The sequence below is a fragment of the Bos indicus genome, chromosome X (genome assembly GCF_029378745.1).
Source record: "Bos indicus isolate NIAB-ARS_2022 breed Sahiwal x Tharparkar chromosome X, NIAB-ARS_B.indTharparkar_mat_pri_1.0, whole genome shotgun sequence".
Lineage (NCBI taxonomy): Eukaryota > Metazoa > Chordata > Mammalia > Artiodactyla > Bovidae > Bos > Bos indicus.
Window position 1 is genome coordinate 101,974,193 of NC_091789.1, and position 16,376 is coordinate 101,990,568.

General features: G+C 44.0%; 2 protein-coding genes across 2 annotated transcripts; one reads left to right on the forward strand and one right to left on the reverse strand.

Annotated features, from left to right (window-relative positions):
* Positions 1 to 6,985: 6,985 nt before the first annotated feature.
* Positions 6,986 to 7,916, reverse strand: LOC139181134 (spindlin-2-like). The gene has a single exon (XM_070783970.1). It carries the CDS (start codon positions 7,914 to 7,916, stop codon positions 7,140 to 7,142), a length of 777 nt encoding a protein of 258 aa, XP_070640071.1. The 3' UTR covers positions 6,986 to 7,139.
* Positions 7,917 to 14,308: 6,392 nt separating this feature from the next.
* Positions 14,309 to 15,421, forward strand: LOC139181555 (Y-box-binding protein 1-like). The gene is made up of 2 exons (XM_070785064.1): positions 14,309 to 14,808; positions 14,950 to 15,421. The coding sequence occupies exons 1-2, from the start codon at positions 14,309 to 14,311 to the stop codon at positions 15,419 to 15,421; spliced, it is 972 nt and encodes a 323-aa protein (XP_070641165.1).
* Positions 15,422 to 16,376: the final 955 nt, after the last annotated feature.

A 16,376-nucleotide genomic window follows, 5' to 3' on the forward strand; every position in this document is an offset into this window, starting at 1 on the left:
TAATCCATTTGGAGTTTATTTTTGTGTATGGTGTTAGAAAGTGTTCTAGTTTCATTCTTTTACAAGTGGTTGACCAGATTTCCCAGCACCACTTGTTAAAGAGATTGACTTTAATCCATTGTATATTCTTGCCTCCTTTGTCAAAGATAAGGTGTCCATATTTGTGTGGATTTATCTCTGGGCTTTCTATTTTGTTCCATTGATCTATATTTCTGTCTTTGTGCCAGTACCATACTGTCTTGATAACTGTGGCTTTGTAGTAGAGCCTGAAGTCAGGTAGGTTGATTCCTCCAGTTCCATTCTTCTTTCTCAAGATAGCTTTGGCTATTCGAGGTTTTCTGTATTTCCATACAAATTGTGAAATTATTTGTTCTAGCTTTTACATTTCTTAAAAGTATTTTCAGTGGATTTGACTTTTAACTTTTACTTCATATGAGAAAATAAGTTTTAACTAGCTGTTAGATGTTCATTCATATATTATTGACATTTTTTCTTTTCATCATTTGACATAATAAATGACATGCTGAATAAGTTTTGTAGAATTAAATAAATACTATTTTTATTTAATGCTCAAAGCCCAAGTTATATACAAGGACATAGAGGACAATATATAAAGGCCTTCAATGGCAGCCAATAGGCTCACATAGGTCACTTCTCAACATATGACTTCAGAAATGAGCAATGATTTGAAAACCTTCCAGTTACAGCCATTATTTTTGCTAGTATTTTGTAACACTGATCTTGCATACACCTTGTATATTTCTATAAACTCAATGTCAATCTTGCTCATGCTATATCTGAGAAAACCCAGTGAGAGTAATTGAATTCTAAAGAATAAGATTTTTTTCAGATACAGTTGAGCTTTGGAAGGCCATAAACCATTCTAAAGCTAAGATTTTCTTTTTCACCTCCCAAACAGAGAGTCAGTTTCTTCCCCTTTGTGGGCAATATCATTCTGGTTGAGAATTCATGATCTAGAGCTTGCAGGGTAAAGCAAGGAGATTGGGTTGTATGTCAACTGTAATAGGAAGCTTTTGGAGAATTTTAAGTGAGGTGATATAATCTCAATTATATTTTTAAAATCTCACTCCAGCTATTATGTTGAGAATTGAAAGGAAAGCAAGGAGATCTTCATTCCCAACACTCAATTTAATCAGGCTTAAGGTTTTTTTATTATTATTATTATTACTTTTTGCTCAGTTGTGTCCAACTCTTTGTGACCCCATGCACTGTAGCCTACCAGGCTCCTCCCTCCATGGGATTCTCCAGGCAAGAGTACTGGAGTAGGTTGCCATTTTCCTTCTCCAGGGGATCTTCCTGACTCAGGGATCGAACCCGGGTCTCCTGTATTCCAGGCAAAAGCTTTAACCTCTGAGCCACCAGGTTTTATATTCTACGCTAAATCCTTTAGTTACTGAGATAACACATTTCTCTCCCTATCTGCCAAAGCATCAAGTCATATGCTTACTGCTTTTGTTTTCAGTTTGTTCTTCATCATTGGTTCTGGGTTTTTTCTCACAATCTTTAAAGTTCAGCTATAAATTTAAAAGGAGAGCTGTCATATTTCATCCAACATTTTAAAGTGATTTAATAGAAGAGTTTTCCTCTACCTACACTTTATTCTTTTTTAAGCCTGTGGGTTCATTAGCCACTCTTTTAGTCAACTAGTTGTGCACTTCTTTCCCTTCATGATGGATACAAGAAGATTACAGGGGAGTCAGAGGAGTCATGCCCATATTTTGTGAGAGCCTTCCTTCAATACTTACTGTTTTTTCTTTAATGAGTGAACTAGGTGGTTCATGGCTTATTTCAGAATCCTCTCAAATTGATATTAAAAATGACATTAAAGCCACACTGAAACATTAATTCTTTAAACTATAACACATTGCAAATTATGCCAGGTATGTTGTACAACATATTAACAGTACAAGGCAAGAAATGTTGGGTGAGATGGATGAAAGGAGTCAATACGTACAAACTTCCAGTTATGTGTCATATAGACATAATGTACAGCAATGTGACTCTAGTTAATAATATTTTATTGCATATTGAAAGCTGCTAAGGGAATAGAGCTTAAAAATTCTCATCACAAGGAAAACTATGAATGATGAATATTAACTGGACTACTGTAATCATTTTGCAATATATGCAAAATCAAAATATTGCACACCTGAGACTAAATATTATATGCCAATTATATATCTCAGTAAAAAGAAATATTATTTTTTGAAAATAAAATGCAAGTTATTTTTGCAGACCCTCATTCCCCTTGCTTCACAGCTCCCAATAACTTCTATAATGTGAGTTTGATAGGATGGATATATGAGAAACCTTTTGAGTTGTTTATTGTAGTTATCTCTTTTAGGCACAATCTAATCAACTTTAAGACAGAGTAAACTTTGTAGGCAAGTGACACTTGTCCCTATCAGGGAGACTTGCAGTTGTATCCAGCTTTGCCTGTAATTGCGTGAAGTATGAGGAAGTACTTGTGGCCTCAGAGCTAAGCATGTCCTCCAAGCCAGCTTTATCAATTATAAAGGAAATATTTTGACCTCCATTTGTGTCATTATTGTGCCTGTCCTTCAAATGGTTAAAAACTTGCAAGGAGAAAAGGGGCTTTATTTATTTGTCTTTTGGAACCTCAACCCAAACATTATGTTGAACTGTGGAACAATTTCAATCTGCAAGGGAAGGAGCAACCATTATAGATATGCCATGGCCTGGCATTATTTCTTCAAGATAAATAGAGGACCTGGATAATTAGAGGATGTATTGTCATCTCTAAGACATGAAAGGAAACCTTTGGTATTCCAAATGTTTGTAGGTGCCTCTGGTAATAACCTGGAGGAAAGGGTTGGGAGATTCTGACAGTATTCCTTTAAATGTAATGCATACTCAAACCAAGACTGATTGTGTGACTCCCATTAGTAATTAATCACTAGTACCATATCTACATCCATTTTAACTCAGAAAGGAAAATATCATCTGGGCTTGGGGAAGGAGGATGGAATGTTATCTAGGCAATGTACTTACAACAATGCTACATTACTATAGGCACTTTTACTAATAAGAAAATTCAAGACCTGTCCAAAACCCGCCTCCTTTTGAAGAGTCAGTTATGTTAAATTCTTTACTAACTGATTTAAACCAATGATAAACTCTGTTGGGGGTACCTTCTGCGCATTATCACGAGAGCGACTATTAGTTCTTATCTGGTTACAATAGAAGGACGAGGGAATGTTCCAAGGAGGTGAAGCAAAAGTAGGAATGTATACAGGCTTTCTTGGACAGTTTCTAATTCTCACTTCATCAGCATTATATACTCAATTTAAGGAAGGAAGAGCCCAAATGCTTTATCTATTCTTTCACCTGGGAAATTGTGTGGCTCAAGGGTATCAGGAAACCTAGTATTGTAAGTGACACCTCTTACATTTCCCTTCAAGCAGATATCTTGTCTAAAGGGCAAATTGGGCATGCTACACTATACTGTAAAATATAGTGAGATAGACCAATTTTGGGCTTTCCTGGTAGCTCAGTGGTAAAGAATCTCCTGCCAATGCAGGAGATGTGGGTATGATTCCTGGATTGGAAAGGTCCCCTGGAGATGGAAATGGCAACCCATTCCAGTGTTCTTGTATGGGAAACACCATGGACAGAGAATCCTGATAGGCTATAGTCCATGGGGGTCTCAAAAGAGTTACACAAGACTTAGCAACTAAACGATCATAAAAACAAGACAAATTTCACATTACACATAGGGATGCCAGACTGCTTTAAACCATATCTGTTACCTGGATTATTGAAAAAGTCACAAAATGATCTCACATTTTCAGTCTGCACCACATTACAAACTACTCTTGAGTGTTGCCACAATAAATAATGTGCCTCTGCTGAAAATACTGAATGGTTCCCCATCACACACAGCGTAAAACTCAAATTCCATTCTTCTCCCAGATCCGAATCACTTCTCTGAGCTCTCTTCCTTGGTATTCTCTACCTTGCTCACTCAGTTCCAGCCATGTTGGTATTCTCAATATGGCTTGAATATGTCAGGCCTACTCTTGCCTTGGGCCTTAGCATTTGTTGTCCCTCTTGTTGGAATGCTCCTTCCCTAGACAACCACAGGGCTAGTCCTCTCAATGCCTTCAGATCTTTACTCAAAAACTGTGCTCTCAGTGAGGCTCTCTCTGGACTTCCTATCTATCCAATTTCAGCCTCCTCCCTGGAATTCCAGTTCCCCCATTCTTTGCTTTATTTTTTCTTTCTTAACATTTATCAGTGTGAAAATACTTTATATTTTACTTTTTGTCTCTTGGCTACTGTCTGTCTCCTACACTACAATGAAAGTTCCATGAGGGTAAGATTACTTTATCTTTTTATAACCATATCCTAAGCTCCTGTCTAGAAGACTGCCTGGCAGAGAGCCACCCTGAAGTAAGTATTTGTGAGATGAAGATAAAGCAACTAAAATAAAAAGCAAATGGGGTTAAAGTAAGCCAATGGAGGGCTAAGCTACCAATGAAATGCTTCCAGGGGATATATGGGCATTTTATTAGCGTGAAGCAGGCCATCTGGGGCCATGGCCCATGCAAGAGAGTATTCTGAGTTTAAAATGGGCTGAGCCCTTCCTCAGAGTCAACTGCTTGTGTCCTTGTTGGAATGCGGGCCCCAACCCTTGGTCTATCGTTTTGTTTTCTCAGGCAAGCCAAGAATGTGGATTTTTGAAATGTGAAATCCCCCAAATGTCTATATAGCTAATTTTAAAATGGAGAATGATAAAAATATGAAGATCAACCAAAATATGACAGTGGGCTGAAACTGGCCCATGAGTGGCCTGCAGGTGTTTGCTAGACTGAATTATGTGATGTATGAAAGAAAACCTATCCTTGCTCTGGTGAGGTGGGCTTGTCTTGTGGAATTCTTGAGGCAAACAGCTTCAGATCATGTTGGGTGGAGAGAATGAACTGGAATTACCAACTTCTTTCCACTCTGGGAAGCTCCCTGCCTCCTCCTCTACCTGCTATGCCTGGAGTTAATGGCCAAAAGAGAGACACCAGAATTGTTTCTTTGAGGGCAGTGAAGGGTGTGTAGTGGGAAAACCAGAGAGAGTTTTGAAGCTTTTCCCACAGCTGAACTGGGAGAAGGAAAGAAAGAGAAGGACAAAGACCCATGTATTGGGACACCATACCTCAGAGGGAATTTATTGCGAATTACCACACCCTCTTCCCACCATCCACCTATGTGGCACTATACAGTCGAAAGACTTAGTTATACAAAGTCACATCTCCCTGCTAAACTGCCCATGCCACCTATCTCACCTGGAAATAGAGCTGCACACATTTCCAGCACAGTTCCCTGTGTGCTTGAAGTGGGCAAGACTAGTCAGGAGGTACTGTGAAGGGTCAGTAGGCACTGGTTTTGTTGGGATATTGCCAGAATGGGGTTTCTGGAGGCAGCAGACCTCCATCTGGTGAAGCACAGGCAGGGGGACAGGGGTGGGATACCTGTGGTTTCAGGCAGGGGCTGAGAGAAGCACGGGCAGTCAAGTATTCCCCATGCCCTGGAGAGAAACCTTAAGCTCAATCCTTTGTGGCTTCTCTTCTGTAAGGACACAAGGCATAGCCCTGGAGGATGAAGAGCAGTGAGATGAGTGCAATATCTGGGTCGAGCAAGTTTCCATTTTTCTGGATAAAATGCTTTCCAAATGCAAGGTGGCACATCTCTTATGTTCTGAGAACTCCACTAACTCATTCCTGAAAAAATTGTTTATTCAGTGTAGGGGAAGTAAACCAAGAACTTCAGGTCTGAGATTTCTTGCTCCTGGGTCCTCTGGAAACTACGAGGAAACTGCCCACAGCCCCTCTGCTATGGAGCACCATGCAGTGTGTTTAAGCTGAGGGCTGGGCTCTGCTCAGCAGGTGTGGCATGATGTCCCTGATATAATACAAGTCTTTTAAGTATAAACTTCAAATCAGATCAGATCAGATCAGTTGCTCAGTCGTGTCCGGCTCTTTGCAACCCCATGAATCGCAGCACGCCAGGCCTCCCTGTCCATCACCATCTCCCGGAGTTCACTGAGACTCACGTCCATCCAATCAGTGATGCCATCCAGCCATCTCATGCGCTGTCGTCCCCTTCTCCTCCTACCCCCAATCCCTCCCAGCATCAGCTTGGTTCCTGCTTAACTTTTGAGACTGTCCTGTCAAAATCCCCCTCTAGGGAAGCTCCAATCCATGTGGTTTGTTTGTTGCCACATCCTTTGTGCACAGAGCTAGGGAGGGCAACTTGGATACTGCCAGAGGGCCTAGTTTTCTTGGGTCTTTCCATCTCTCATAGGCTCCACACCTCATACCCTTTTTTCTCTATTCTCACTCCCTCTGTCAGTCTTTCTTCTTAGAATTCCTCCTTCCTCAGTGTCCCTTCCCTTCTGGAGTGTCCCTTTAGTCTCTCCCCTGATCTCTGCCAACTTTTCTTTCTCTCCCTTGCTCTGGACCTCTTCTAAACATCTTTGTGTCCCTCTTTACTCAATTTATCCTGTCCGTTTTTCCTCTTAGCCCCAAGATTTCACTCTCCCTGTTATTCTTCACCCTCTTCCAGTTGGCTGCCTCCCACTCTTAGGTCACCCTCCCCTTAGGAGCCTCTCCATTCCCAGCCCCTTCCCACATCCTTTCTTAAGCAGCCACCTTCCCTTTTCCTTTCCCCCACAGCCCATCTCTAGTTCATTCTCCTCTCCTCTCCCTAGCCCAAACCAGCTAAGTCCTATTCCATTTTTATTCGTCTTTTCTTTTTTAAATATAAATTTATTTATTTTAATTGGAGGCTAATTACTTTACAATATTTTTGTTTGTCTGATTATGATAGTAGTGCAATTTATTCACAGCCTGAATTTTACAGCTGCTCCTTCCTTTTATGTTCCATCCACTAAACACACCCAACCTTTTCAACATGAAAAATTCCTTACACAGCATTTCATGACCACATACATCTTTATTTGTTAGAATAAGACAATAGTTATGATGGAAAAGATGTTGAATCAACATGGACCCTAAAGCTTTCAATACACTGAAAAGTAACATTATCTTGCATGCCTACAAAGTATGCATTTGTTTGTACAAATGTGGCAAAGTTTACCCTGACAGTTAGGACATTTTCATCAAATCATAGACATAGATATGGAAATCATCATCAAACTTGATGAAACACACAGAGGGTTTAGCTTCAATTTGGTGAATGACTATTCCGATCTGTTTGGAGCCATCTTCTTTGGTATATTCCACATGTTTACCTATCAGACCATATACAACTTCTCCTGGCTCCATTTCTGCGAGAGGGGACTCATTGGACTCTGTTATGATATGGAGATCTCCTTCTTTATAATCATCTAGAAGTTGGTATGTGTACAAGACAGGATCTTTCTCATAGGTAATATAAAACCAGGCTTTCATGATCGGTGCTTGGGCTAAGACCATTCCTCTCCATTCATCCTTAGAACCATGCTTATCCTCAAACATATGTTTCACAGATTTACCAATTATAGTATTTGCAAGGTTTGCATCACTGACTTGAGTTGATGTCACCCTATCAGAAAGAATTTTAAGAGACAAAACTCTTTCATCTCTGTTAAGTTCCAGTCCATATACACAGTGAATTCCATCATATTTTATCAGATAAAGGCAAGGATTTATAGGCACTTGATCCAGAACAGTTCCTTTCCACTGAGTGATGGGTTCATCACCTTCCTTCCATCCATGTGAAATTCTGCAGCCCACAATGTTACTGCAGGGCAGGGACGAAGTTCTGCCTCTCTGCTTCTTTTGCGAAGCTTTTTTCTTCATCATATTTGCAGATCCAGTGGCTTTTCGTGAAACAGCCCTAGTTTGCTGGCCTTCGGCCTCCTGTGAGTTGGGGGTTTTCATGTCTGCAGCAGTAGGAGAGAAGATAAGAGAGAAACATTGAATATGCCATAAGGTGAAGTTCTGCTGACAGCGACGTCTCCATGTGCCCCGCGCCAGTGCCTAAAATTTCCCCATGAGCCTGGCAGTAATGCTGGAAATCCTGGCTGTGTGCCTGAAAGTGCTCTTCCTTCTAGGTTCCCTGAGGCTGTGGTGAAAGGCGGCAGCGACAGCGGCAGCAGCAGTGGTGCTGCCTAGGTTTAGGAACTCTGCAGGAGGGGGCAGCCTACGTCCTTGTTCAGAGACCTCAGCCTCTGTCACCGCCACTGACACCCATTCTGAATCCCCTGCAGAACTCCTATCCCTCCACAGCCCTGACCCACATGCCCTCACTCACTGTCGGTCCTGCTCAGAACGCCCCAGTAGTCTGCTACTCACATGCCCCCTTTCTACCTCCACTCGCTTTCTTGGCCCCCAGCGCCCTTGGCTCCCTGAGCTCATCTTCAATATCTTGCCGGCTTCCTAACGCTATGCCCCTTTCCTATTGACCATTGCACTCCCACTTCCCACCTTAGCCTCACCGGTGCCTGCTCCACCCCTTATCTCTGGCAGGAATCCATCCCAACCCCCTTCTCTGTCCCGGTGCCCACCAATGGCCTTTCTTTTCCTGGCGTCCACCGCCGGGATCTCAGGCTTCACGTGTGCAAATTGGACACCTCGCAGCTTCCTTTACAGTGAGTCTGTGTGCAAGCAGGATAGGCAGGGGATGAGTTGAGTGCTTGGGATGGGCGGATCCTTTAGGGAGGAGCTAATTCAAGAGGGTGGGGCTCGGGTAGGTGAGGAGGTAGTGGTGTTTTCAGAGCTGTATTCTGCCTCCTTGTTGGTGGTGATGGCCCCCTCTGAGACATATGCCTCCATCAGTGCTATTGATGCTGTATTTTCCTCCCTCTTTCTGTACAGGACTGGGATCTTAGTTTCTTGTTAATGAAGTTTGACCCCTTTTATCCTCAACCCTATTCTGCCATATATCATCCCTTGCCTTGGAGGCACTCCAAGCGGCTCCTCTCCTTCCAAATTTAAATATCTGGAAATGATAGGTAGTCCTTTCCTCTGCAGGTTCTTCCCAACTTCACCCCGTCAGACTCTCTAACTCTACCCCTCAGCTGCCCTGCTAGAATGTCTCTTCATTTTCCACACATTCTTAACATTTTTTTCAGACACACAAAATTCATGCAAAACATATATATGGGTACAGAAATCCTTTATATTCATATACATATTTATGTGCATATGTATTTTTCTATGTATTTCTGATATTCATTTTCAAAGATACATAATCTTAAATACACACCTCTATTCAATCACATAACACATAGACATTTTTGGTATACAACTACACAGATATAAAATAATAAGAATTTCTCCAAAGCTGATGTAGCATCTTGTTCTGTTGGAGAAGTCTCTTGAGAGTTAGGAGATCAAACTATTCAATCCTAAAGGAAATCAATATTGAATATTCGTTGGAAGGACTGATGCTGAAGCTCCAAGTAAGTAGAATAGGCATTGTGTGATTAAAAAAAGATTCTTAAATTGCTTTTATTTTTAAATTCATTTATTTATATTAATTGGAGTATAATTAGTTTACAATATTTTGATGATATTTTGCCATATATCAATATAAATCGGCCATGGGTATACATGTGTCTCCCTGATCCTGAATCCCCTCACCCCCCCTCCCCACCCTGTCTCTTTATGTTGTCCCAGAACACTGGCTTTGGGTGCCCTGCTTCATGCATCGAACTCGCACTAGTCATCTATTTTACATATGGTAATGTACATGTTTCAATGCTATTCTTTCAAATTGGTCAGAATGGCCACCATTTGAACATCTACAAACAATAAATTCTGAAGAGGGTGTGGAGAAAAGGGAACCCTCTTACGCTGTTGGTAGGAATGCAAACTGGCATAGCCACTATAGAGAATAGTGTGGAAACTCCTTAAAAAAGTGGAAATAGAACTGCCATATGACCCAGCAATCCCACTCCTGGGCATACACACTGAGGAAACCAGAATTGAAAGAGACACATGTTCCCCAATGTCCATCACAGCACTGTTTACAATAGCTAGGACATGGAAGCAACCTAGATGTCCACTGGCAGATGAATGGATAAGGAAATTGTGGTACATATACACCATAGAATATCACACAGGTATAAAAAATAATGCATTTGAATTACTTCTAATGAGGTGGATGAAACTGGAGCCTATTACAGAGTGAAGAACATCAGAAAGAGAAACACCAATATGGTATATTAATGCATATATATGGAATTTAGAAAGACTGTAATGACGACCCTATATGCAAGGCTGCAAAAAACAAACAGATATAAAGAACAAATTTTTGGACTATGTGGGAGAGGCTGAGGGTGGGATGATTTGAAAGAATCACATTGAAACATGTATAATACCATATGCAAAATAGATAACCAGTGCAATTTTGATGCATGAAGCAGGGCACTCAAAACCAGTGCTCTGGGACAACTCAGACAGATGGGGTGGGGAGGGAAGTGAGACGGGGTTTCAGGATGCAGGAACACATGTGCACCCATGGCTGATTCATATTGATGTATGGCAAAAGCCACCACAATATTATAAAGTAATTACCCTCAAATTAAAGTAAATTACTTAATTTAAAAAATTGATACTACTGTTTTAAAACTGTGATAAATTGGGGACCAGTACAGAGTCCTTTTTTGCCCATTTAACATTAGGTAGTGTAGTAATATCAAATTCTGACCGACCATGACTTAAACACATCCACAGGGTGAAGGAGGTTGTAAGGAATCCTATTTCCAGTGCCTGAATGCTTCACTGAAGCCGTTTAAACTGTCCAGGAGGAGTACAGCTGGTCTTCTCTGGGGTGTATTTTGGACAAGTGGGCCAAGTGGTTTCAAAGAAGATATACAGCTAATAATAGCTAAGTTGACACAAGCATGATACACATCATACACCGTAAGGGAGCTACAGATGAAAAGAATAGGGTAGCACCACGCACCTGTTGGAAAAGACCCTGATGCTGGGAAAGATTGAAGGCAACAGGAGAAGAGGGTGACAGAGAATGAGATGGGTTGATAGCATGACCAATTCAGTTGGAAGGAATCTGAGCAAGCTCTGGGAGAGAGTGAAGGACAGGGAAGCCTGGCATGCTGCACTCCATGGGGTCACAAAGAGTTGGATATGATTTAGCGACTGAGCAACAAGAACACACACCTATTAGAACTGCTCCCTCCCTCCCCACTCCCCCAAATGAAAACACCAAATACTGGAGGCTGGGATACAACACCAACTTTAACTCATTGCTGAAAGAACGCATTTGCTGCCTCTCGAGAAAGAGATTGTCAGTATTTTCCGAAGCTAAGCAGGCCTCACACCTTGAGATCCACTGAGGTAGGCACTTTTTGGCCCCTTGTTAGTATTTCCCCACCCATAGGGATTCACAGATGCTATCATTCCCTCAGTCAGTAGTAGTTTAATGCAAGTTACAGTGGCTCCAAGGGGGAATTTTAGTCTCCAGTAAACCTGTGCTGCTATTTGGTCTGACTCGGATCTTTCCCTTTTAATCAAACCAACAGTTGTTTAACCCTCCAGTCTTGCTTTCCCTTCTCTGAGGCTAAGTGTCAGGCCCCTCTAGCCAGTTTTCCCAAGTTATAATTTGGGGAAATATCCCTGTGCACCATGACAGAGGTTTGGCTACTGTCAGTTACTTTAAGAGCAGCATTCCTTGGGGAAGTATCAGCAAGGTGATTTGATTTGCCTTAGCTTCCAGAGCATCAAGTTTAGAATGCCTCAGTAAGGATTGCATCCACTAATCCGTGAACAAAAGCCATCTTAAATTTTGCTTCCCTTGGCAGTTAGGAAGTCGTGTTGTTTCTACACCATTCCAAAGCTATGAGCTACTTTGAAAGCATATCTACTATAAATTTAAATATTGTTTGTTTTGCACTTTGGAGAAGGCAATGGCACCCCACTCCAGTATTCTTGCCTGGAAAATCCCATGGACAGAGGAGCCAGTAAGGCTGCAGTCCATGGGGTCGCTGAGGGTTGGACAGGACTGAGTGACAACACTTTCACTTTTCACTTTCGTGTATTAGAGAAGGAAATGGCAACCCACTCCAGTGTTCTTGCCTGGAGAATCCCAGGGATGGGGGAGCCTGGTGGGCTGCCATCTATCAGGTCACAGAGAGTCGGACATGACTAAAGTGACTTAGTAGCAGCAGCAGTAGCAGCAGTTTTGCACTTAAGAAGACACTTGAGAGTCCCCTGGGCTGCAAGGAGATCAAGCCAATCAATCTTAAAGGAAATACACACTGAATATTCATGGGAAGGATTGATGCTGAAGCTAAAGCTCTGGTACTTTGGCCAAATGATGTGAAAAGACCCTGATGCTGAGAAAGATTGAAGACAAAAGGAGAAGGGGCTGGCAGAGGATGAGACAGTTAGATAGCATCAGTGACTCAATGGACATGAACTTGAGCAAAGTGATGGACAGAAAAGCCTGGTGTGCTGGAGTCCATGGGGCTGCAGAGAGGCAGACACAACCTAGCGACTGAACAGAACAGAAAGTTCAAGCCTGTGTGCCTAATAAGTCATTTCAGTCGTGTCTGACTCTTTGGGACCCCATGGATAGTAGGCCTCCTGGCTCCTCCATCCGCAGGATTCTCCAGGCAAGAACACTGGAGTGGGTTGCCATGCCCTCATCCCAAGCCTGGGTAAGAACAGAGAGCTCATGATTTTCTCTCAAGAAGGTGGAGTAGAAAGACATGTACTCCTCTCTTCCTGAGAGAGCACCAAAACTGCAACTAGCTGTTGAACGACCATTGACAGGAGGATGCTGGAGGGTCGTCTCTTGAAACTTTGTCTGCCAAACCTCTGATGAGGGGACAATGCTTCTGGTGATCTCCATTGTCTATGATCTTGAAAGCATGAACTTTAGAGAAAAAGTGCCTGAGAGTTCTCCCTCGGGCCCCTCCTTCTTACTCTAAAATGACTTCAATAGGCTTCCAAAATCTTGGATTTCACTCTAACAAAGGATGCTATGCCCAGGAGAGGTCTTTCCTGGCATGGGGGCATCAGCAGGGAGGGGCGTGGTGGTAGGGGGAGGAGGGGAAGGGAAGTGGGCGGGGGAAAGTGGGCAGGGGTTGGTAGAAAGATGCTGAAACTTAAAAAAATCTAACTCTTGATCCAGTGATGCTTTTAGAGAAAGATTTCAGTCAAAGGGAGAAGGGTAAAAATTAATAAAGAGAAACTTCCATTAAGATGGAGTTGGGAGGCCAGAAGGGAAGGCTCTCAGACATGACAGCAGAGCCCAGCAGGAAGAACAAAGACTTCCTCTTCCTGAGTGCTAAGAGCTCAGCCAAATAGAGATTGTCAGGGCTCAGCGAATGAAGAGCCACCATACTTCAAAGCCTCAGTCTCCCATGGACACTTTGCTTAGTGCAGCCTTCCTAACCTCCCCATTCTTTCAAAGACTTATCTTCTCCTTTTTAGGGAAGCTTGCGCATGGCTCACTATGGTTGTAGACCCTGAACTGCAATTCTCTGTTGATCTATAGTAAACTCATTTTTGGTGGAGCAATCCCTGGCAGTCTATTTGTTTTAGGTCAACACAATCTTAACACCAGTCTGGATAAACATGCGCTACCTTAGGGTCCTCTCAGCACTAGCATTCTAGGCCTGGCAGCCTTCAGAAGTGAAATGGAAACAAAACAAACAGACAAAACCCATAGCAGGTTTCTTTGATTGGGTCTTCAAACCACGCAGTTGTCATCTTGCCACAAGTGACACAAAATGCCTGACCCGCACAATGGGCTCCCCAGGGGTCAGAAGAGAGCCAGAGATTTGTGAGAGAATATTGAGCAAGTGTCCTTAGAAGGATGTGAATCTCCCCAACCAAGGAAGAGGGGTGGAACGTGGGTCTACTCCTCACATCCACTCAAACAAGCAAGAGGGTACTCACAGCCGTTTCCTAGAGCTTCAAGTGTGTCTCCATCTCCACTCGGAAGCAGGAGGTACTATGACGTGCTGGCGCGAGGCTGGGGCAAAGGGTATTTGCCCCGCCCCACTTCCCCCCTAGCTCAAGCTACTTCCGGAACCCACCCCGCCCCCACCCCTCGAGAGCTCACCAGCACCATGGCAGCCATCGTTTGGACGGTCCGCGTGCCTGTTGTTCCAGGAGATGCCACAGGCCTCTCCAAGACTCTCGGACTAAATCCAGAGAGCCCTTGGCCCTAACCCACAAACCTCCCAAAGAGAGAGGCTCCTGCCTCCCGCCTGAGCCCCCTCCCACCCTTGCAACCACAACCCCAGAAGGACAAATGTCCCTCTGATTCTTGGACGAAGGAGAGCAAGGACGACCTGATGAGTGAGGTGGGAGAGGCCACCCTCACGGACTTGGCCGCTTCCTTCTGCTCTCACGCCACGTGGAAACCCCTGGCATCCTTGGGAGGTGGAGACCAGAACCTAGCCCTAGACACAAGCCACCTCAGAGGGGATGGGATCCCCAAGGCCACCACCGGGGTCGCCAAGGGAAAGGTGCCTAAGAAGGTCATCTCTAAGAGGGTCTTAGGCACTGTCGTGTGGTTTAAGGAGAAGAAAGGGTACGGCTTCATCAGCAGGCAGGATACCCAGGAAGATGTGTTTGTTCACCATACGGCCATCACCGGGAAAAACCCCTGCACGTACCGAGGCAGTGTGGACGACGGCGAGATGGTGGAGTTCGACGTGGTGCAGGGTGAGTGGGGCACCGAGGCTGCAAACGTGACTGGGCCAGCCGGGGCGCCACTGAAGGGAAGCCGCTACACTGCCCACCGCACCAGCATCTGCCAGGACTTCAAAATCCACAGCCATGCGCCACCACCGTGAGGTCCCAAGAGCACAGAAGGTGATGCTGATGAACGCTAGGGCAGCGGTGAAGGCTTCACCACGGCCCAGGGCCTCAGACGCCCTCTGCCTGGCCACTTCCAAGGCCAACGACTGAGGCATTTCCCGCCCTCCCGCAGGGCCCCATCTGTGACCCGCCACCCATCGATCCTGGCTACCACCAGCGGCCCCCGGTCCGACCTGCAGCCTGGGTCCGCCCCCACCGCAAGGCAGGAGGGGCGTCCTCAGCAGGGTCGGGGCCCCAGCTACCTGCTGAGTCGCCCTAGGGGCCGAGGCACCACCACTCCTGATCCAAGACACTCACCAGGCATCTCGCAGGAGCTGGAGACAGAGCACAGCAAGAGTGGGCACGAAGTCAGCAGCAATCTGCCACAGAGGCACCCTCCACGCTATGGATCCTGCCATCCCAAAAACCCGCACCGCTGCCCACAACAAGTACCTGGCACCCAGGGACAGAATTCCAACCGAGAGGGCAAGTTCAGGAAGAGCCCCATTGAAACACCTGCTTCTGTCGCTGTGGCCAAGAAGAACGATGCCCCTGAGGAGGAGAACCCCTCGGTCATGGATGCGCCCTCTGCCGCCCGGGCCTAGTCACAGCTCAGCTGGCTCCCAGGGACTCCCTGGCTGGGCTACGGGTGATGTCCCCTTAAGGATCTCAGTCCAAACATGCACACAGATTGTTAGATTTGGGCCCTGAAAAAGATAAATGCCCTTTAAGCAAGGTGAGAAGATAAATTACAAGATTTATGTAATTCAAATTCCCTCATACCATCTGCCTTGGTAGTTTCCCTACACACACATACACACACACAGAAACACACACTTCTGAACTTATATCTTTAATGGTCTGACCAGGACCACACCTATTATTCTGCATCCCCAGGTGAATTACGTGAAGTAATGTTAAAAAAAACTCTGACTTATTTTTAACCAAAAAGAAAAAAAAAAAGATTATCTGAAACTGGGGATGATGTCACATTGCTCACCTGGCTGGTATTTTCACAATAAAACATTTCATGTTGCGTTTAACTCTTATCATTGTTCTCTGAATTTTTTTAAAGCCTACTAGCCCAAAAATGTATTGACAGTGCTTACAGTCTTTATTTATTGATTGATTTACTTTCAGAATGAGTTTTAGCAAAGGTCATACATATTGATCTCTTTACAAGTCATGAATTTAAGACTAATTCTGGACTTAACAAGTTGAACATCTCAGGGTGTTCTAAAGGGGAAAAATGCATGAAGAAAGATGTATCCTCATCTCGGTCATTTCCATCCTCTTCCCCTGCCCTGGAATTAGAGCAATAAGTTGGGAGGGTGGGGCCTAACTACCCACATTTACTCCTTCGCTAGTACTCTGTGTTTTAACTGAGCAAAACACCATGAGCAGTAAAACTGTGGCTCTCTGGAAGCATAATTTGCCTTTTTCGAATTTTATTTTACCTTTTTTTTTTTTAAGGGACTCGTTCTAATACCATTGAAGGATACAAACGAAAATGGGCATGAGGGGCTGGGGGTGGTGGACAATGTGGAGATGCTCATCCAA

Coding starts and splice junctions, on each gene's coding strand:
- LOC139181134 (XM_070783970.1), bottom strand. CDS start 7,916: ATGAAAACCCCCAACTCACAGGAGGCCGAAGGCCAGCAAACTAGGGCT.
- LOC139181555 (XM_070785064.1), top strand. CDS start 14,309: ATGAGTGAGGTGGGAGAGGCCACCCTCACGGACTTGGCCGCTTCCTTC. Junction 14,809..14,949: donor CACAGCCATGCGCCACCACC/GTGAGGTCCCAA, acceptor GCCCTCCCGCAG/GGCCCCATCTGTGACCCGCC.